This window comes from Sturnus vulgaris, chromosome 4 (assembly GCF_052056855.1).
Source record: "Sturnus vulgaris isolate bStuVul1 chromosome 4, bStuVul1.hap1, whole genome shotgun sequence".
NCBI classification, from domain to species: Eukaryota; Metazoa; Chordata; class Aves; order Passeriformes; family Sturnidae; genus Sturnus; species Sturnus vulgaris.
This window is the reverse complement of record NC_142246.1, coordinates 27,791,214-27,808,275: the sequence shown is the minus strand read 5'-3', so window position 1 is coordinate 27,808,275 and position 17,062 is coordinate 27,791,214. Positions and strand designations below refer to the sequence as shown.

General features: G+C 36.0%; 1 protein-coding gene across 1 annotated transcript in view; it reads left to right on the top strand.

The window, feature by feature from the left end:
* Window positions 1-17,062, top strand: part of DLC1 (DLC1 Rho GTPase activating protein) — a 216,252-nt gene that overhangs the window by 72,720 nt on the left and 126,470 nt on the right. Inside the window, exon 5 of the mRNA XM_088163409.1 lies at window positions 15,253-15,286. Within this exon, the coding sequence (XP_088019535.1) occupies window positions 15,253-15,286 (34 nt within the window). The remainder of the gene's footprint in view (window positions 1-15,252; window positions 15,287-17,062) is intronic.

Genomic DNA, 17,062 nt, shown 5'->3' with positions numbered 1-17,062 from the left:
AAAGGAAAGGAAAGGAAAGGAAAGGAAAGGAAAGGAAAGGAAAGGAAAGGAAAGGAAAGGAAAGGAAAGGAAAGGAAAGGAAAGGAAAGGAAAGGAAAGGAAAGGAAAGGAAAGGAAAGGAAAGGAAAGGAAAGGAAAGGAAAGGAAAGGAAAGGAAAGGAAAGGAAAGGAAAGGAAAGGAAAGGAAAGGAAAGGAAAGGAAAGGAAAGGAAAGGAAAGGAAAGGAAAGGAAAGGAAAAGAAAAGAAAAGAAAAGAAAAGAAAAGAAAAGAAAAGAAAAGAAAAGAAAAGAAAAGAAAAGAAAAGAAAAGAAAAGAAAAGAAAAGAAAAGAAAAGAAAAGAAAAGAAAGAGGAGAAAAGCTAGCTACATTGTTGAAATCCTTTGAATTTTACAATACATGAATGTGTTAGCTTCCAAAAGAAATGGAATAACAGGATATAATATTTTTCAGCACTTTCAGTACTTTTTAATCAGTGATGGTCTAAACAGTATCTAACTGCTTTCAGAACATTTTGGTTTTTAATGGAAGCCAGAAGCTTCTGTAGCTGCAGCAGCTTTTCTATAGCTTCACATGAGAGAACACAGTTGTTGAAGACAGAGGCTATCCTGAAGCGCCCCTCTAGTAATGAAATACTAATTCAGTCTTTTGTGATATATTTTCCTTAGTCTCAACTTCCTCATAACTTAACTATGGAATTTTCAGCATAGGAGAAAAACAAAATCAGGAAACTTGCTGCAATGTATTTGTTTATATGCCAGGGTTGCTTCTGTGTATATGCAAACAACTTACAGTTTCTCCAGACCCAGATGCTTCTAGTGCCAGGACTTCAGGACTGCTCTGTTAGGAATATTCAGGAATATGAATAGGAATTTCATAACACTCATACCAGTCAGGAGAGCCAAAGCTTAAATATATGGTATCTTGTGTGGTGTTTACTAAGCTAAAAGTTTGGATTGTTCAGTCCTGTACACTTGTAAATAGTGTCACATTCTCACAAACATAAATTGAGTTTCCTCAGACCACTTGGAAACCCATGGAAATTTCTTATTACTACTTATGGCACCACCATCTCCCTCTGCTGCCATTGTTTGTTTACTTGATGTCTGTGGAAAATATTTCAAGATAATCTGTCACATCTGCAGCAACTGTAAGGGTATACTTTGAGCCACCATCTTTTTCCTGCTTGGATTTCAGGCTTGAATTTATGCATTTCTTTGATGTCTTCACAAGATATTCTTACACTTTGTAGGACTCAGTGCACATAGCAGGAGATACATCTGCTTCCAAAGGTTCCCAATCCATTGCATTTTGGAGAACTCCCTGAAATACCACTGATTCCAGTTTTCATAGAATTTTATCTTTTCCTCAGGCTGAGTGCAAAACTGGTCTTCTGCGTTCAGCAATGTTTAACATTATCTTCTCAGCCATTTTGTCCTGCATCTAAAAAGGCCGTCCAGATTCCATTAGGAAATCAGAACAAATTAGTTCCACCACATTCTAAAAACTCTAAGAGATAAATAAGCTGGTTTTGAACTAGATACCTTAGTTAAGATGTCAGTTTTAATGGCTTGACAATTTTGAATTATGTTAGTCCAGACAGTTTTCAATCCATTTCAACACCTGCTCTTCCAGCTCATACTTCCAGCTTTCAAATGAGACTGCTTTGGTAGACACTCGAAAATCTTGTGAAAGTTAAGGTATATTATCTGTCTCTTCTTGTCCACATAGCCAGTGATTACATCTTGAAAGATAAATCAGGTTGGTCAAGGATGATTTTGTTCTTAGTAAATTGATGCTGATTGTTCCCAATTGCCTTCCTGTGACTCATATCTTTGGTAATGGATTCCAAGGTCTGATCCATGATCTTTCCCTGGTCTAAGATGGGCTTACAAGCTTAGAGTCATTGCTTCTTTGCCTCTTTTGAATATAGGTGTAAGTCTTTCCCAGCCATCAGGAACACCCCAAAGCTGTCATGATTTTCCACTCATGTAAGTTGCCCTGCAGTCATATCAGCCATCACTTTCAGCATGCCTGGGTAGACATCCTTTGGTCTCACAGGTTAGAATACATTCAGTTTCTCTAAATATTCCCTAGCCTGTTGGGTTCTCACATCTGGATCTTCCTCTCTTTCCTATATCATGTTAAGCCCAGAGGTCAGGGAGTAGGATTCAACTATGTTAAAGTGATCAGAGTGGTGCAAATTTTGACTAGACTAGATGTGCAAAACAATAGAGAAATAGGCATTAAAAAGGCAGAATTAAAAATCTTGATGTAATTTATCTGTGGGTTAGCTTATCACGCTATCACCACATTACTGAAAAAACAGGCAAATATAAATAAAACTTTAATTTTATACTACTGTTTTAAGAGACACAGCAAGTTTTGCAACTTGTTGCACACACAGTCCATTCCTTCCTGAACTTTGTTTAGGTTGCAAGCCCTGATCTTGAAGGTCTGAAGTACATCGGTGGTCAACAGTATTGCATTCTCCCATTCTTTCCAACGAAAAATAGACACTCCTACAAGGGTTGGTACAGTGTTGCTGTTTTGTTTGTTGGTTAGACAGTTTATTTGTACTAAGTGATATTTCTGCTTACTTTGCTGCCAAGACACAAGAAAGAAATAGGTTTATTCAAAAGAAATATCTACCCTCCCTGCAACCAGTCTGTAATTTAAACTTACATGCAAAATTAGGGATTAGGATGGGTGGATACAAAATATCATATTTTGTCTTATTCATATAAATCTTTCCACAAAATCTTATTTATATGAAATACAGCTATTTTGTCATAAATCTACTCCACCAGTCAGTGGACTAACTGCTTTTAAAAAAGCACCTCTTCTTTTTGTTTGATGAAATGGGACTTGCAGCCTTTTGGAGTTTTTTGCACTATTGTAGTGGTCAGGTTTTTTAAATGCTTGTGAAAAATTGGTTCTAGAAGAGTTGAGTGTGAACATAAGATTCAGTCAAAAGTGTATTGGCAGAAAATGCTTCATACTTGTAATAGTCCCTCTTAACTAAAATACAGAATAATTGAAACTCTCCTCAGGGAACTGGTATTGGTATGAAAGCCAAAAGTGTACTTGGACTCTTGTGTGCTGTTTCCCTCTGGAAAGTTTTGAAAGCTTAGAAACTGTGAACTAAATTTTTATAATATGCCACACAAAGTTTGGGAAAGTTGGAATAATTCAGGAAGAAACTGTACTAGTAAGGCATAATCCTGGGGAAATACAGGAAATGCTCAGCACTTCACAGAATTGGACCCTCTTAGTACTCTCAGGATCTGCAGTGCATCTGTCTGCAAGCCTGAGTGAGATTTTCATGGGAATAGCGTGGGAACACAGACATTGATGAGATACTTCTTTGCTCAGAAACCAAAAATAAAATTCAGAACAAAATAAATAAAGCAATCCTGAAAGAAGAACAGTTTTAGAACTTCTGGAAAAGGAAGGACTTTGAAGTCTCTCTTCATAGTAAATGTAGCAATTAGTAAAAGTTTTAAGAGTAGAGTTTTATTACCTTTTATGCCTATCCATATATGCCTACACAGAACTGTGTCTTTAAAAAGGAAATAGACACAACACAGACAGGAAGATTATGAGCCAGGTTGCCTCAGCACTGTATTGTGCTCTATATCAGTAAGAATTTCTTTATTTCTTTTTTCCCATGAATTAGAAATGTATCACGTATAGAAAACAAAAATGTTTGACATTTATGTTAGATAAATGAATGGCAGTATTAAATCATCTCTAACTTTTAAGTGCCCCATAAAAAGAGTTTATAAAATGATTTTTCAGGCAAAACATATCCTTCACCAGCTCTAGTTGGCCATTCTTTGGGTACAATATTATTATACCTGTTAAATAAGATAAAAATTGCAGTATCAGTGAGAGTAACTCTCACTGATTCTAACAATCAAAAATCTCATAAACAACTGAACTAAAATACGGAACTTCTTACTGGAAAACATTTTGATATCAGAATGCAAGCAACAGAAATGCAAAGCATGCTAGATCACAGAATAGAAAAGCGTACAGTAATTGTAAGAAGAAGTTGTATATGTTCAAAAATAAGATGAATTAATTTTTTAATGTGTTAATCTTGCACAATACTACACATTTATGCATGAGGCATAGAAGAGTCTATCATAATTAGAATATTCACAAAATTGGTTTTTTAAGCACTTGAAAGCCCCCAAGTATTTATTTTAATGGTAAAGCACTAATATTTACATTCAAAATATGAGAAAAATTAGATGTTTGTAAGATTTGAAAGTGGCAAAAAGGGTTGTCAGACTACTACCAACGTGTTAGTAGCAGACCATGAGTATCCCCAGTAGTCTTGCTCTAAGAAAAGGAATAACTACTCTGCCATCTTACCCATGCAGTAAGCTCATCCTAACTTGAACCTGCAGCACATATAGCTAATTGTCAAGGTGTTGAATGGAGCCCAGAATCCCCTACAGTCTGTTGCAAAACTCCTCCTTCCTCCCTGGTTTTTAAAATATGCCAGCAGCATGAGCAAAACTTCACAGAGGTATTACTCCTGGATTCTGTGTTTTTATGGCATCAGAGATCCCAGCCTGGCAGAGAATAAAATGGAATTACTGCAGAGATGGAAGGCACGTACCGTGTGTGTCTTTCGGTGTAGGTATGTCCTAGGAAATGTTAGTTCAGGCATACTCAGCTAAAGAAGGTGTGAAGAGACCCTGAAGACATGTAATAGGAGTTGATCATATCACAGACCTGGAGCAGTGATCTTACAGCAGTGCTTCCGGCTGAGTGAGTTATATGGCAGACAAAACATATATTGCTCTGATTTATTAACTCTACCAGAAGAACCAGGTATTGGGAGCTTTGAGAAAAGGAAATTTGATACTCAGTGTGACCAGAGTTTAGATAGTAAAATTGAAATGGCTATAATTGGGTATTTTTCTCAAAGAAAGGAATGGGGATTAGGTTTTTAGCACAAACAGCTGCACTGATGGAGCTTTTGTTTTCTAAAGAGGTTTCTCAAGGGCTTGGGGTATTTTTTAGAGCTTCCATTTTTATATATGAATTTTTAAAAGTACTTTGCATCCTTTCCACAGGCCTTTTTTGGAGTCAAAGCTCTCATTTCTTTTCATAAAAAGAAAGTTCTCATGTTTAGCTGTTATATGATTTTGTTTCTTTTTTTCTATCTTTGGGTTCTTTTCATACAAGCAATATCTTTTCTATTATTTTGGAACTTAACTATATTGAAAGAAACAAAAATTCTTGAATGAACTAAAATGTCAGTTTTCTAGTTTTCACCCAAAAACTGTGGTTTTGATTTACTGACTTTGCCATACAAAACCTTGACAAATGTTTAAAGGTTAACAGACTAGGTATGCAAAGAGCAGAAGAACTCATTTCATTTCATCTCTTTTTCTCTTGAATGACCTAGAAATATACAGACTTAGTAGGGTCACGTGAATGAATTGGTTATTTTTAAGGTCCTGCCTGTTACATGTGCATGTTGAAGCATGAATAAGCTGAGATTCCAAGAATATGGACAAATAAGCAAATGTGGTCCAGGTAGCATATTTTAATTTTTATTCCCCTCCTTTTTACTTCCACCTCCTGCCCAAGATAAAACCACTGTCATCTTGTGTGCATCTAGTGCTTATCATTTTCCTTCGCAATGTAAAAGAAAATAGGGTCTTTTATGTTAATCTATGTTTTTCTATCTTTTAGTAACCAAAAAAAAATTATAATTATCACTGAAGTTCAAATACATTAGTTTGACGCTTAGTCTTTTATGTTCAACCCTGCTATCTTGCAAAGTCAGATGTACGTTTTTTCTTTAATGAAACACCCCCTTGATTCTCCCAAACCCATTCCTGTTTCTGTCAGGCATGCTTCTCCTCTCCTGTCTCTATCATCCCATGATTAGCATCACTTTTTTGTGACTGCAGCTTTCTGAGTAAAGATCTATGAGGCTCTGCAGAAAGTAAAGGTTTCATCATAGAAGAAATGTAACTTTTGTAGTAATTTATTCTTTTATGCCTGAAATAAAGCTCAAGATCAAGAGCATTCTGGAGGATTTGCTTTAGATCCTTTCCCAGCTGGTCTAACAAAAGTAATATCACGGTGACTGAATACCCATGAGACTGTAAGCATCAATATTCATTTCAAAACATACATGCCATGTTTTAAAAACTAGCTTTTTGGGGGTTGCTTTTTTATTGATTTAGTTAGAGAGCTCCAAACAATTGTAATAGCCTGCTGTAGCTAAAAAATGGGACGAGGCTCTGCAGCTGGGATTATCTCCAGTGATTCAAACTCACATGGGTCAGTCTTTGCAAATCTCAATAGTTGCTGCCCTCCCAGTAGGTGTCAGCTGCTGCAATGCTCCACAACTGATTTTCTTTTGCAGAACATAAAGCTGAACACAGTGAGGTCTCTTTGACCAGCATAAATACCAATCCTTCATACATAATGTTCCAGAAACTATTGCAGAGTTATAGCCACTAACCTCATTGATATCGGAATCCAGGAGAAAAATATTGGTGAAATACAAAGATGTTGATAGCAATCAACCACTGGATTTGGTCTGAGTATCAGAAAGATCATTAGAATCAGATTGGTTACTTACATAGCTGATAATTTCTACATCTAAGCTTTTTTCAATTAGCTCATGAAGATGCAGCATGGGTGTTATGATATATTCTGTCACTTGCAGCCATGAGGAGAGCTTCGTCATTTTCATATCTGCACCCTTCAAAATTACTGAGTGACTTGTTTTTCTCAGGATGAAGGGCAAAGGACTCCTTTGTTTTCTTTGAGGTGGCTAAGGAAAGACAGGAATGATAGAATTTTGCTGGATTTAAATTCCATTTTATTATGCAAGTAGGTGCTCACACTTTATTTGTAACTTAGATTCATCATGTAACAGATTTTAGTTTCTATCATCACATGCTACTATGATTTTTTGTTTGCATTAAAGATGTTCTAAGGTTATAAGTATTATATATAAGAGGATGAGTAAAAACTGAAATCACCTGGGATTCCTGTCAGCCACATAGAAGCACTCCTCAGACTCCAGGACTTTAAGACAAAAATCACATTTGTAGACATTACATGATGTTGAAACTAATGCAAAACATGAGACTCTAATTATCTTTTACTGCTGCATTATAGAGCTGCATGCCTTCTGGTTCCCAAATAGTTCAGTTTGCCAGTGTTGCAGGGTTTATTGATATGTTTGTTATTGTAAAAGGTTTTATAAGATAAATATTAGCCAAAAAGTTACTTGTGAGCTTGGGAAAAAGATCTCTGTGTAAATGAATCTTAATAGAACAACTGGTGATTGACGAAAAGCATGAGCACTCTTGGGGCTTCTCCAGTTCTCGACACAGTGTGTCACATCTCAGCTTTGGTGTTAACATTCAAGTTATGGGTTTTTTAGGGAAGAGATACATATGTTTGGGGGAATGGAAGGAAGCTCAGATTTTTGTTATTACCAGAAGCTATATAAATGTTGCTTAATAGTGAATTAGGATTTAACTGACCGCATTTTCAGGTATTGTATGTCCACTCCAGAAAGTAGAGGGCATTTTAAGTGGAAATCAAATTCCTTATTTCATGAGCTCCTGGGAAATATAAACATAAATTAAACTTTTGTTTTTATTTAAAGCTGAGTCCTTATATATAAAGAAGCTGAGATCTAGCAACTGCTAATTTGAAAAAAAAATTATTTCTCACAAAATATGTGACAGTAATTCTTGGGGTATTTAGGAACCCCCAGATGCTACTGTGAAGTCTTTAGGATCCCTATAAAGAAATAAATTAATTCTTTATTATGGCCAAACTCCTCTTAATGGTCTGGACAAGCTGCAGACAGGCTTTTGTCTTATCTATCATATGAACCAGCTTCATGTGGTCCTGACAGATTTCCGAGCATTGGGAGCTTACCCTGACCTATGGGAAGTCTATGATAACAGCAGACAGAGCACAAGACAGTTATCCTGTGTCTTTGTTTTGTGCTTCCATTCCAACAAGAGTCACACTCTGCCAGCTGAATGACGGAGACAGAGGAAATTATCAGACCACCCCAAATGAAACCTCTTGGCAATTGCCTCATGGAAGGAGAACTGCCAACCATCCAGCACTAACTAGAAGAGGTCTCTGTGCATGACCTGAGTGGCATAAAGAGGCTCAAGCAAACAGAAATATCTAGTCAGAAAACAAAGTGTAGAGAGGCATGCAACAGACTGGAGGAGAACACATGCAGGCAAGCATACAGCTTTGTACTTCCACTAGAATTAAATTCATAGTATTGTCATAACCTTAGCCAGACACATCTGAATGTGACATCAATTTCTTTTTAAAAATGAGATAATTGATGCAGCTTTATTGTTGGGTGGATTTTAATTGCCTTCCGCTCTACTCTTCAGTGAAATTAAAGACCACAGAGAAAGAACTTGCTAAATTCCCTTTCAGCTAAATTCTCCTTCCCCTAAAGCTAGTCTGTCCTGAAAGTCGTTGGGTTTATTTTTTCCCCTCCCTCATGCAGATGGAAAAATATAAAATTGTGGGGAACTGAAAACTTAGTTTTAGAAACTGCAAGTTTAATAAAATGTTTTGTAAATAAGTCTGAATGATAAACTAATCATTCTTGGGTTTTTCTATATTATTGCGATGATTTGTGTTCAATGCGAGTACTAAAATATTATGACACTTTAGATTCATTAGAATTCCTGAAACACTTTTCTATGTGTTTACTCTCTTAATCTGATTCATTAGAATGAAAGGTTTTGGTTTCAAAAGATCAGAATTTACCAGTAGAGATACTGATTCAGTATTTTGGTGTAATGGGGGTGTGTTACTGAGGAAAATTCTTCTTACAGACTGCAGTATTTCCCAATTCCAAACTATCTGAATGATCATGGATTTTTTTCTTTTGTAAAACAGCCCAGTTAATTTTTAATTACTACTAATCTGAATTAAGAAAAGGGGTGGATACCTTCTAAATAAAATAAAATTAAAAGTCTATTTAAGCCTCCAGATTATAAAGAACATACTCTGTTTAATGATAAACTGAATAGTACTTAAAATTTATTCTCGGTCTGAGCATTTTTGACTTTAGTTTTCAGGTACTAACTTCCTATTGTTTTCTGGAATAGAGCTCTCTGTCATTTGGCTCACTATCCTTCCTTTGTAATTGTACATTGTGTTGATATTAACTCCTTTCTTTCATGTTAGAAGCTCAGTGCAGCATCCATATTTAGAGGATTTTAGATTTTTGTTTTGATCAGTTGAGTAGAAAGAAGACAACAGAGATATATTTCAATCTACATAGTTGTTTCTGGTCTTAAAACAAAGATCCTCTCTTAAATATAAATATAACATTTTCTATGTTTGCAGTCTTTGGAGGTTGATCTCTTTTCTGCTTCTATTGCAATATAAAGCTTCTAGTTGTACAAATTAGGAAATGGATTTGGTCTTGAAGCAAATTATTTCAGTGAAAACCACAGTTTTTACTATCTCTATTTTTCATAACAGAGCATCCACTAAGGTGAGAATTTAGACCATGACTTTTAATTGCAGGAGCAAGAAGTGAATAGCATAAAAGTGATTCCAAACATAGGAACATCTTGAGGTCATCCACTGTGTGTCACCTGTGAAGGCTGGATTTTCTCTTTCTAGACAAATCCCCATATATTAATCTTTGCCCTGGGGTTTTCCCTTCATCCTGGATAGTAAAAGATATTATCTCCTCATGCAAAATTATAGAGAAATGTTTACAGATCAAGATGTATTGGATCACTAGCAAGAAAATTTCCCAGCATTTCTATTCAAATACATGATAAAAGCTGAATAACTGACAGGTGTCTACAATGGAAGAACTTTGTAGAATATCTATTGTGAGGTGGATGGCAGTAAATAAATGTGATTCGCATCACGCCAAATGATCTTTATCTCCTGTAATAAAAAAATGTGGATTTATTAACTTTTTATTGAGATGCTATATCTTTTTTATAATATTGAACTGGAGACATTCCAATGTGTTTATGAGATAGTACAACAATAAATAGATATAATTGGATAGTTATTTCAGAAATAGTATGATACATGCTTCTCAATAACTTGCCAGTTTATACAAATACTTGCCATCTAGAGCAGCCCTTTTCAAACCAGTCATTCATGATAGAGCTGTTTATGTTATGTGAGTGCAAGGAACCAAAACAAAAGCTAGTTTAATTTTATTCATGGTGGCTTTCTATGCAGGTATGGAGTCAGTATACAAATAATCTATCTTTGCCTACACTTAAGGGAGAGTCAAGCTGTGTTCAGGTCAGCCTGGGTGTGCCTCAGCCTTTTACAGTGGCAGCCTTGCAGCCCAGAAAGCCCTCGCCATTGCCCCCAAACATGATTTGTCTTCTTTGCAGGTGATGCTTTCACCACCAAGACACTGCACACATTTATTGACTACACCACTTATAATCTGGAAAGATATGGCTCTAATTTTTAATCCAAGATCAGAGATGAAATATGTGAATGTTAACACTATAATGGAAGCAATCTAATTTGGAGTGTGGGGAGGGATTCTTTCTTGCCTAATTTCATAGCGAAGAACTGCTCATGCCAAAAATGAATGGTGTCTCTATAAAACTGTGGGCTTTGTTTTCATATTTAATACTCTTTCCTGCTAAAATATTCTTCAAAGCTCAGAAAAAAATTTTACTTTGGTCAAACAAAACTTTTAATTTGTGCAAAATTTTTATTTTATGTGTTGATTTACCAGAATTTTCATCAATTTTTTCTTTCTGGAAGACATCTTTTCCACAAAACATCTAATAAAACACACAGAAAGGGGCTATTTTACCCAGTATTACTAAGTAATAATATCTATATGTTCACGGTAACAGCAATTTTGAAGAAAAATGTCCAGTATGTGTCAAAATGTCCAGCAGAGCCTCCCCAAGGGCAAATTCTGCCTGATCAACCTAGTTGACTTCTACAATACAGGGACTACAACAGTGGACAAGGAGAGGGTTACAGATGTCATTTATCTGGGCCTCTGTTAAGCCTTTAACTTGTGTGTCCCTCAGCATCCTTCTCTCTACATTGCAGATAGATGGATTTGATGGTTGTACTGTGTGGTGGGTAAGGAATTTGCTGGATGGTTGCATTCAGAGGGTAGTGGCCAATGTCCCAGTGGACATCAGCAATTATCAGTGTCCCTCAGGAGTTCATATTGGGACCAGCACGGTTTAATGTCTTCATCAACTGCACAGGCAGGAGAATTGGGTGCACCTTCAGCAAGGGTGCAGACAGCACCAAGCCGAGCAGTTCTGTTGACACACCTGAGGGATGGGATCCCATCCAGAGGGACCTGGGCAAGGCTGATGACTGATGGGGTCTCTGAGAATCTCATGGGTTTCAAAAGACCAAGTGCAAGGTACTGCACCTGCAGAAAACCTCGGTATGAACACAGGCTGGGGATGAACAGATCAAGAGCAGCTCTGCCAAGAAGGACTTGGGGATGCTGTGAGAGGCTGGACATGAGCCAACCATATCCTGGGCTGCATCCAAAGCAGCATGGGCAGCAGGGTGAAGAAAGGCATCCTTCCCCTCTGCTCTGGTGAGATCCCACCTGGAGCACTGTGTCCAGCTCTGTGGTCCCCAGCACAGGAAGCACATGGACATGCTGGAGCCCAGACCAGGGCCATGGTGATGGTGAGAGGGCTGGAGGACATCTCCTGTGAGGAAAGGCTGGGATTGTTCAGCATTGAGGAGAGGTGGCATCACTGCGGCCTAAAGGAGGCTTATAAGAAAGATGAGGGCACACTTTTTGTCAGGACAATGGTATTGAAAAGAGTGTTGATTTAAATTAAATATAAGGAAGAATTGTTTCAGAATAAGAATGGTGAAATACTGGAGCAGGTTGCCCAGAGAGGTGGCAGATGTCCCATCCCTAGAAATATTCAAGGTCAGGTTGGACTGTGTTCTGAGCAGGCTGATCTAGTTCAAGATGTCCCTGGTCATTGCAGAGGGGTGACCTCTAAATATTCCTGCTAACCCAAACTGTTCAATGATTCTATAATTCTATAGCATTTTACATACACTTTACAGCCATATTTGCACACACAATTTATTTTCAGTGACACAGCTACAATACAGCAAGGATGAACACAAAAATTTCACATAACATTTCAAATAAGATTTTCATAATTTAAAAATCCCATCCTCTAATTTGGAAGAAAAGCCTGAATATATCTCAGCAGTGGTCTAGTTTCTTCCTCTTTTTCCCTCCTTTTTTGTTTCCTTACCTCTTTCTTGGTGCTGCTAAGAGCACATACTATTAGAAACATAGAAAGGAGCCTGGTTTGAGATGTTTGTTGAAATCTTTGAAGGGTACGTGTCTGCTTTTTTCTAAAACACATGTGATCTTATCATACAGAAATTGTTAGTCCAGTTGTTCAGTTCTGTGAGGAGAGTGAGAAATAATGTGAAGTTACAGTGAACCCATCTGGTCAAGCAGGAAAATCCGGTTTAATTGCTCTATTGCCAGAAATGTTAAATCACTTCCTGGGAATGCAATTCATTTGGAACATATGGAACTCATTGGAAGGTCTCCAGTGAATTCAAAACTGTACTGAAGATGAGAGCATTTCTCATAAGTAACAATCATGTTTTCCCACTGGGCAGCATGTAAGCAGCGTGTGTAGCTGTATTAACAAAAAAACTAAACAATAGGAGGACTATCTGAGATCTTTTTCAACAAGATTTACTTGTGGTTTACTTTATTTTAAATTTTCAAGAGATGATGCTATGTCCATTTAGGCTTCTTTCTTTCAGCATATGAGCAGAAAAAGAATGTTCTGATGCAAATTTTAGCTCATTTTACATCTTAATTCAGAAGCACTGCACTCTTTAGAAAACAGAAAGCAGTCTACCTTTAAATTTTCTGGAACTTAAAGTGCTTTTTCATCCTACTAAACAGAAGTAGAAATTTTGTGATTTCCACATCTGCCCTGAGGCTTGATGATTTTATGTATTTTCTGCAACATCTTTTTACCTGGGTTAAACCCACTAAATTCTAGCAACCTTTAAGACTGCCATCTAACAAATTCATTAAATTGTATATTTCATTGTACATGAACATGTTTTAATGATCATTGGTTATAAATACTGTATATTTCCAGGAAAGAAATTAATGTGACCAATGGCATTATTAACAATATTTAAGTCTGATATGCCAATATGAACAAAAATCTCCATGTTAATGTGAATGATGATGACAGCTTTTTAGAAAGAGTTCATTCAGGCTAAAGGCACTGCCAGTGACTCACAGTGCAATTATAAACATGACCAAAGTCCATTCAAGTCTGTCATAAAGCCAGCAGAAAATGATTTTCTCTACTTGTCATTATATCCCCATGGAGTCCTGTAACTGCTTCCCCTGAGCTGTTTGTCTTGGCTTTGCATTTTAGACCTTCCAGAGGCTGTCCCCATCAAACTGTTATCTCTTTTCCATGACACAGCTTATGATTTCAGTGCAGACACTTGGTTGCTATACCTTCAACCACCTCAGTATTCTCTGAGTTTTTCTTAGAGGAAACCATCATATCTTTTCTAGCTAACAAAAATCAACATTAAAGTGTGATGGTAACCTGTTCCCATCTTTCCTTCTTTTGTCCTGACTCTCCCATTTGATTCACATTTGATTCTCTCTTTATTTCTTGTGCCATTAAGGGGGGGGGGGGGGGGTCCTGTTTGTTTACTTGTTTCTCACATTCTCCTCTCCACAAAGTTCTGTGTTTACAAATTTCTTTTTTGGACTAATGTAAATAGTGAATCTGAGCTTTTCTTTCTTATTTTCTTACCTATCTTAGCCAGTGCAACCACTTAAGTCTGGGAAAGAGAAGAAAAATACATACTAATTTTCAAAATTAAATCAACTTTTTATAAAAATTCATGATACCCTCTTTCTTTCTTTGAAACTAAGACCTTGATTCACTCTGTGATTTTATTGTTTCTTTGGCATATTAATTTTCCTCAGTTTGTGTTTCCTCAGACTTTGCTACATTACTGGTCCTTCTTCTGATATGTTTGTAAAATGCAAGGAAAAAGCTTTTCCAGCAAGAGCCTATTGCTGGTTTGAATAATATTAGTCTGATTGTGTAATTTCTTTGAATGTCAAAATCAAACAACACACATTTAGCCAGAGTACAGGTGAAACAGAAAGAATCACAAAAGCCATATATCAATGTATAGCATCTAAGACATGTTCTAGTTGAAATTTACCCAATAAATTCTATGAATAACTATTGTATATAACAAGACAAATCAAATTAAATTAAATTTTCAAAGTCTGTTTTGAGAAATTCTATACCAAGTTTGAAGCTGGTTGGTTTATTTCTTTTCATCTCTCCCCTTTTTTTTTTCTTTGAATCTTCAGCAGGAAAATCTGCTGAATAAAGGCTAGACTAACTTAAGTGAAAAGCAGGTAAAATTGATACTTTAACTCATGAGGCAGTTCTGCATACATTGCACACCGACTTGTCATCCAGCCTTTCTTGCCTGTATCCTATATGCACATTTTAAAATTCCTTTTATATGTTTGACATATAAATTTCAATTTATTGTTCATTCAATCTATAACCTCATCTTTTAGGGAAAATACATTCAGAAAATTCTTCTATATTAGTCTGAAAGAAAAGTATAATTTGAAAAAAAATTTGCATCCATTGCAATAAGTCTCATACAATTTTCCAAGTCCAGAAACAATTACACCTGATATGGAAACAATACTATTACTTGTCTCTGAAAATTTACATAAAAAGTAAGATATTGGTATATTATAGAACAGCATAGATTTGAACCTACCGAAGAAAGATTTGGCATTTCAGTCTAATCCTCAGTCACACGGATTTTGTCTCCCTCCCTTAAAATTATTAAGTAATTTCCCAGTGGAATTTTGTGATCATGTGTTCTAGGACGATTATTTCAAAATGTAATCAGGAATACTTTATTAACTCCATCTCCTCCCTTCTCTCCTTGTTCTTTCTAATGGTAATTAGTTTCACAATAGATTATAAGACACTCAAATGGGAACTGTGTGTTTCTCTCCAGAGTGCTTAACATGGTGAGACCTCAGTTTTTTTCCAGATCTTCTAGACATTCACAAAATTTACCTCAAGATTTCATGTTTCCCTAATATCACTGGTATCCCCTAAATAGTCCCTAATAGTTTTTAATAGTGATATTTTGTTTTCTTTCAGGCTATGCCAGTTATTTCAGAGAAGGAGAAGGCTGGTGAGTAAATATTTACTCATTTTCTCATTTCCTTGTTGTATTTGTTTTTGGAATACCTTGTTACTCAACCAAGTGATAAAAGACAGGCTTCAACGGTGGGCTTTCAAACATATAGGATTACAGATCTGACCAATGTTTATGTAAAGGCTATTTGTTGTTTCCTGAACAGGGTAATTTCTCTCTCTATAAAACGATTCAGTCTTCTGTGTCATATTAATAAGGATGTTTGAAACTGTCCTACAAAGTTGAATTGCAGCAGCTCCTTACATGTCAATATTCCTGTAGTTACTAACTTGTTATTTGGTGGTAACATGGATTATGATTTATTAGGTGTCTTAATTAACAAGCATGGATGCAAATGGGTTTTCTCAAGTCAGTGGAATTTGACTTTTGACTTGGTATAAACTTTACTGTTTATCTTTAAATATGGCAAGAAATTTTAGTTACCTGGAGAATTTCACTGGAGATAAGAACATTTGTTTTGGCTAAGTACTTCTAGAATATTGAAAAGTTGTTTTTCTATTCTTTTCTATGTGTCCTCTGAACACTATATGTGCTTTAGTGTTGGTATGTGAAATCTATTATTGATTGCCTGCTAGATACTGTCAAGTTGGTGTATTCTTGTGATAAACACTAGGGAACACTCAGCACTATCACTCTCAATAATCTCTGTTGGTTGCTTGTCTTTTATTTTAATTGATAATTTGCTACTGAACTTTGAATATAGCTTGAAAAATATCTCAAAATATCCAAATGCCACCTGGCATTCAGATTTATGTCTGATTTTTATTGATGATGTTTTCTTCCGTTACCCTGGTTCAGATTGTTTTTTTCTTTTGCCTATTAAAGGAGAGGAATAAGTTTAAAAAATGTTTCAGAGAAAATCCACAGTAACACTCAGTACTGTGAAAGCTATGGAGCTCTCTGTTCAGGATGTTGCTACTTTAGCTGTTGAAGTTCAGAAATAATTCCCAAACTCTGACACATATTTAATAAGACTTTTCTTTATAGATTTCACAGGCAGCATAATCTGGTGTTTCTTTTTCTGAGGTTGTTCATATTTGACCACATCTTCTAAATTATGTCAAAACACGCCAGCTGATTATAGCTGGTTATACCATTTGCAATTAATTTCAAATAAAACTCAAAGATCTATGCTTACTTCTTTGTGTCAAAACTACCTATCATGTCAGTGTTGGTAATGGTGTAAAATGAATGTATTTTTGACACACACTTTATAACCTCTACATATGCATATGAGCCTCTCTCTCTTCCTTCTTTCTGGTCAGACTTCTGTGCTATGTTTTTCTGTGGAGAGCATTATATTTAATATTAGAAATATTAAGTGGAACTTCATGCCACTTGAAGTCAGTTTGCTGACATTTCCATGCACATGAGCACAAGCTAGGCTGAGAATGAATATGTCATTGCCTTTTAATCAGTTTGGCTTTCATTTAACTCTACAGCTCAGAAGTTCCTGAGGTTATGATGGGTTATTTTGCAATATTAAGAATGCATGAGGGAGATAATTATTAATCACTTGGATCTAGGGGCAGTAAGTATTATTTTAATTAAGGGTAATTGGATCTTGATTCAGACCATCATATCCCATGCTTTGCAAGGTAACTTGCCAGTATTTGATCATTGCTGCTTTCACTTCACCAGAATGACATTAGCTATAGTCAAAGACATACCTAAGGTGTGAAAGACTCCAAAATCATATAACATACTTGCTTGTCTGCCAGAAGAGAACATAAGAAATACTAATTTTAATAT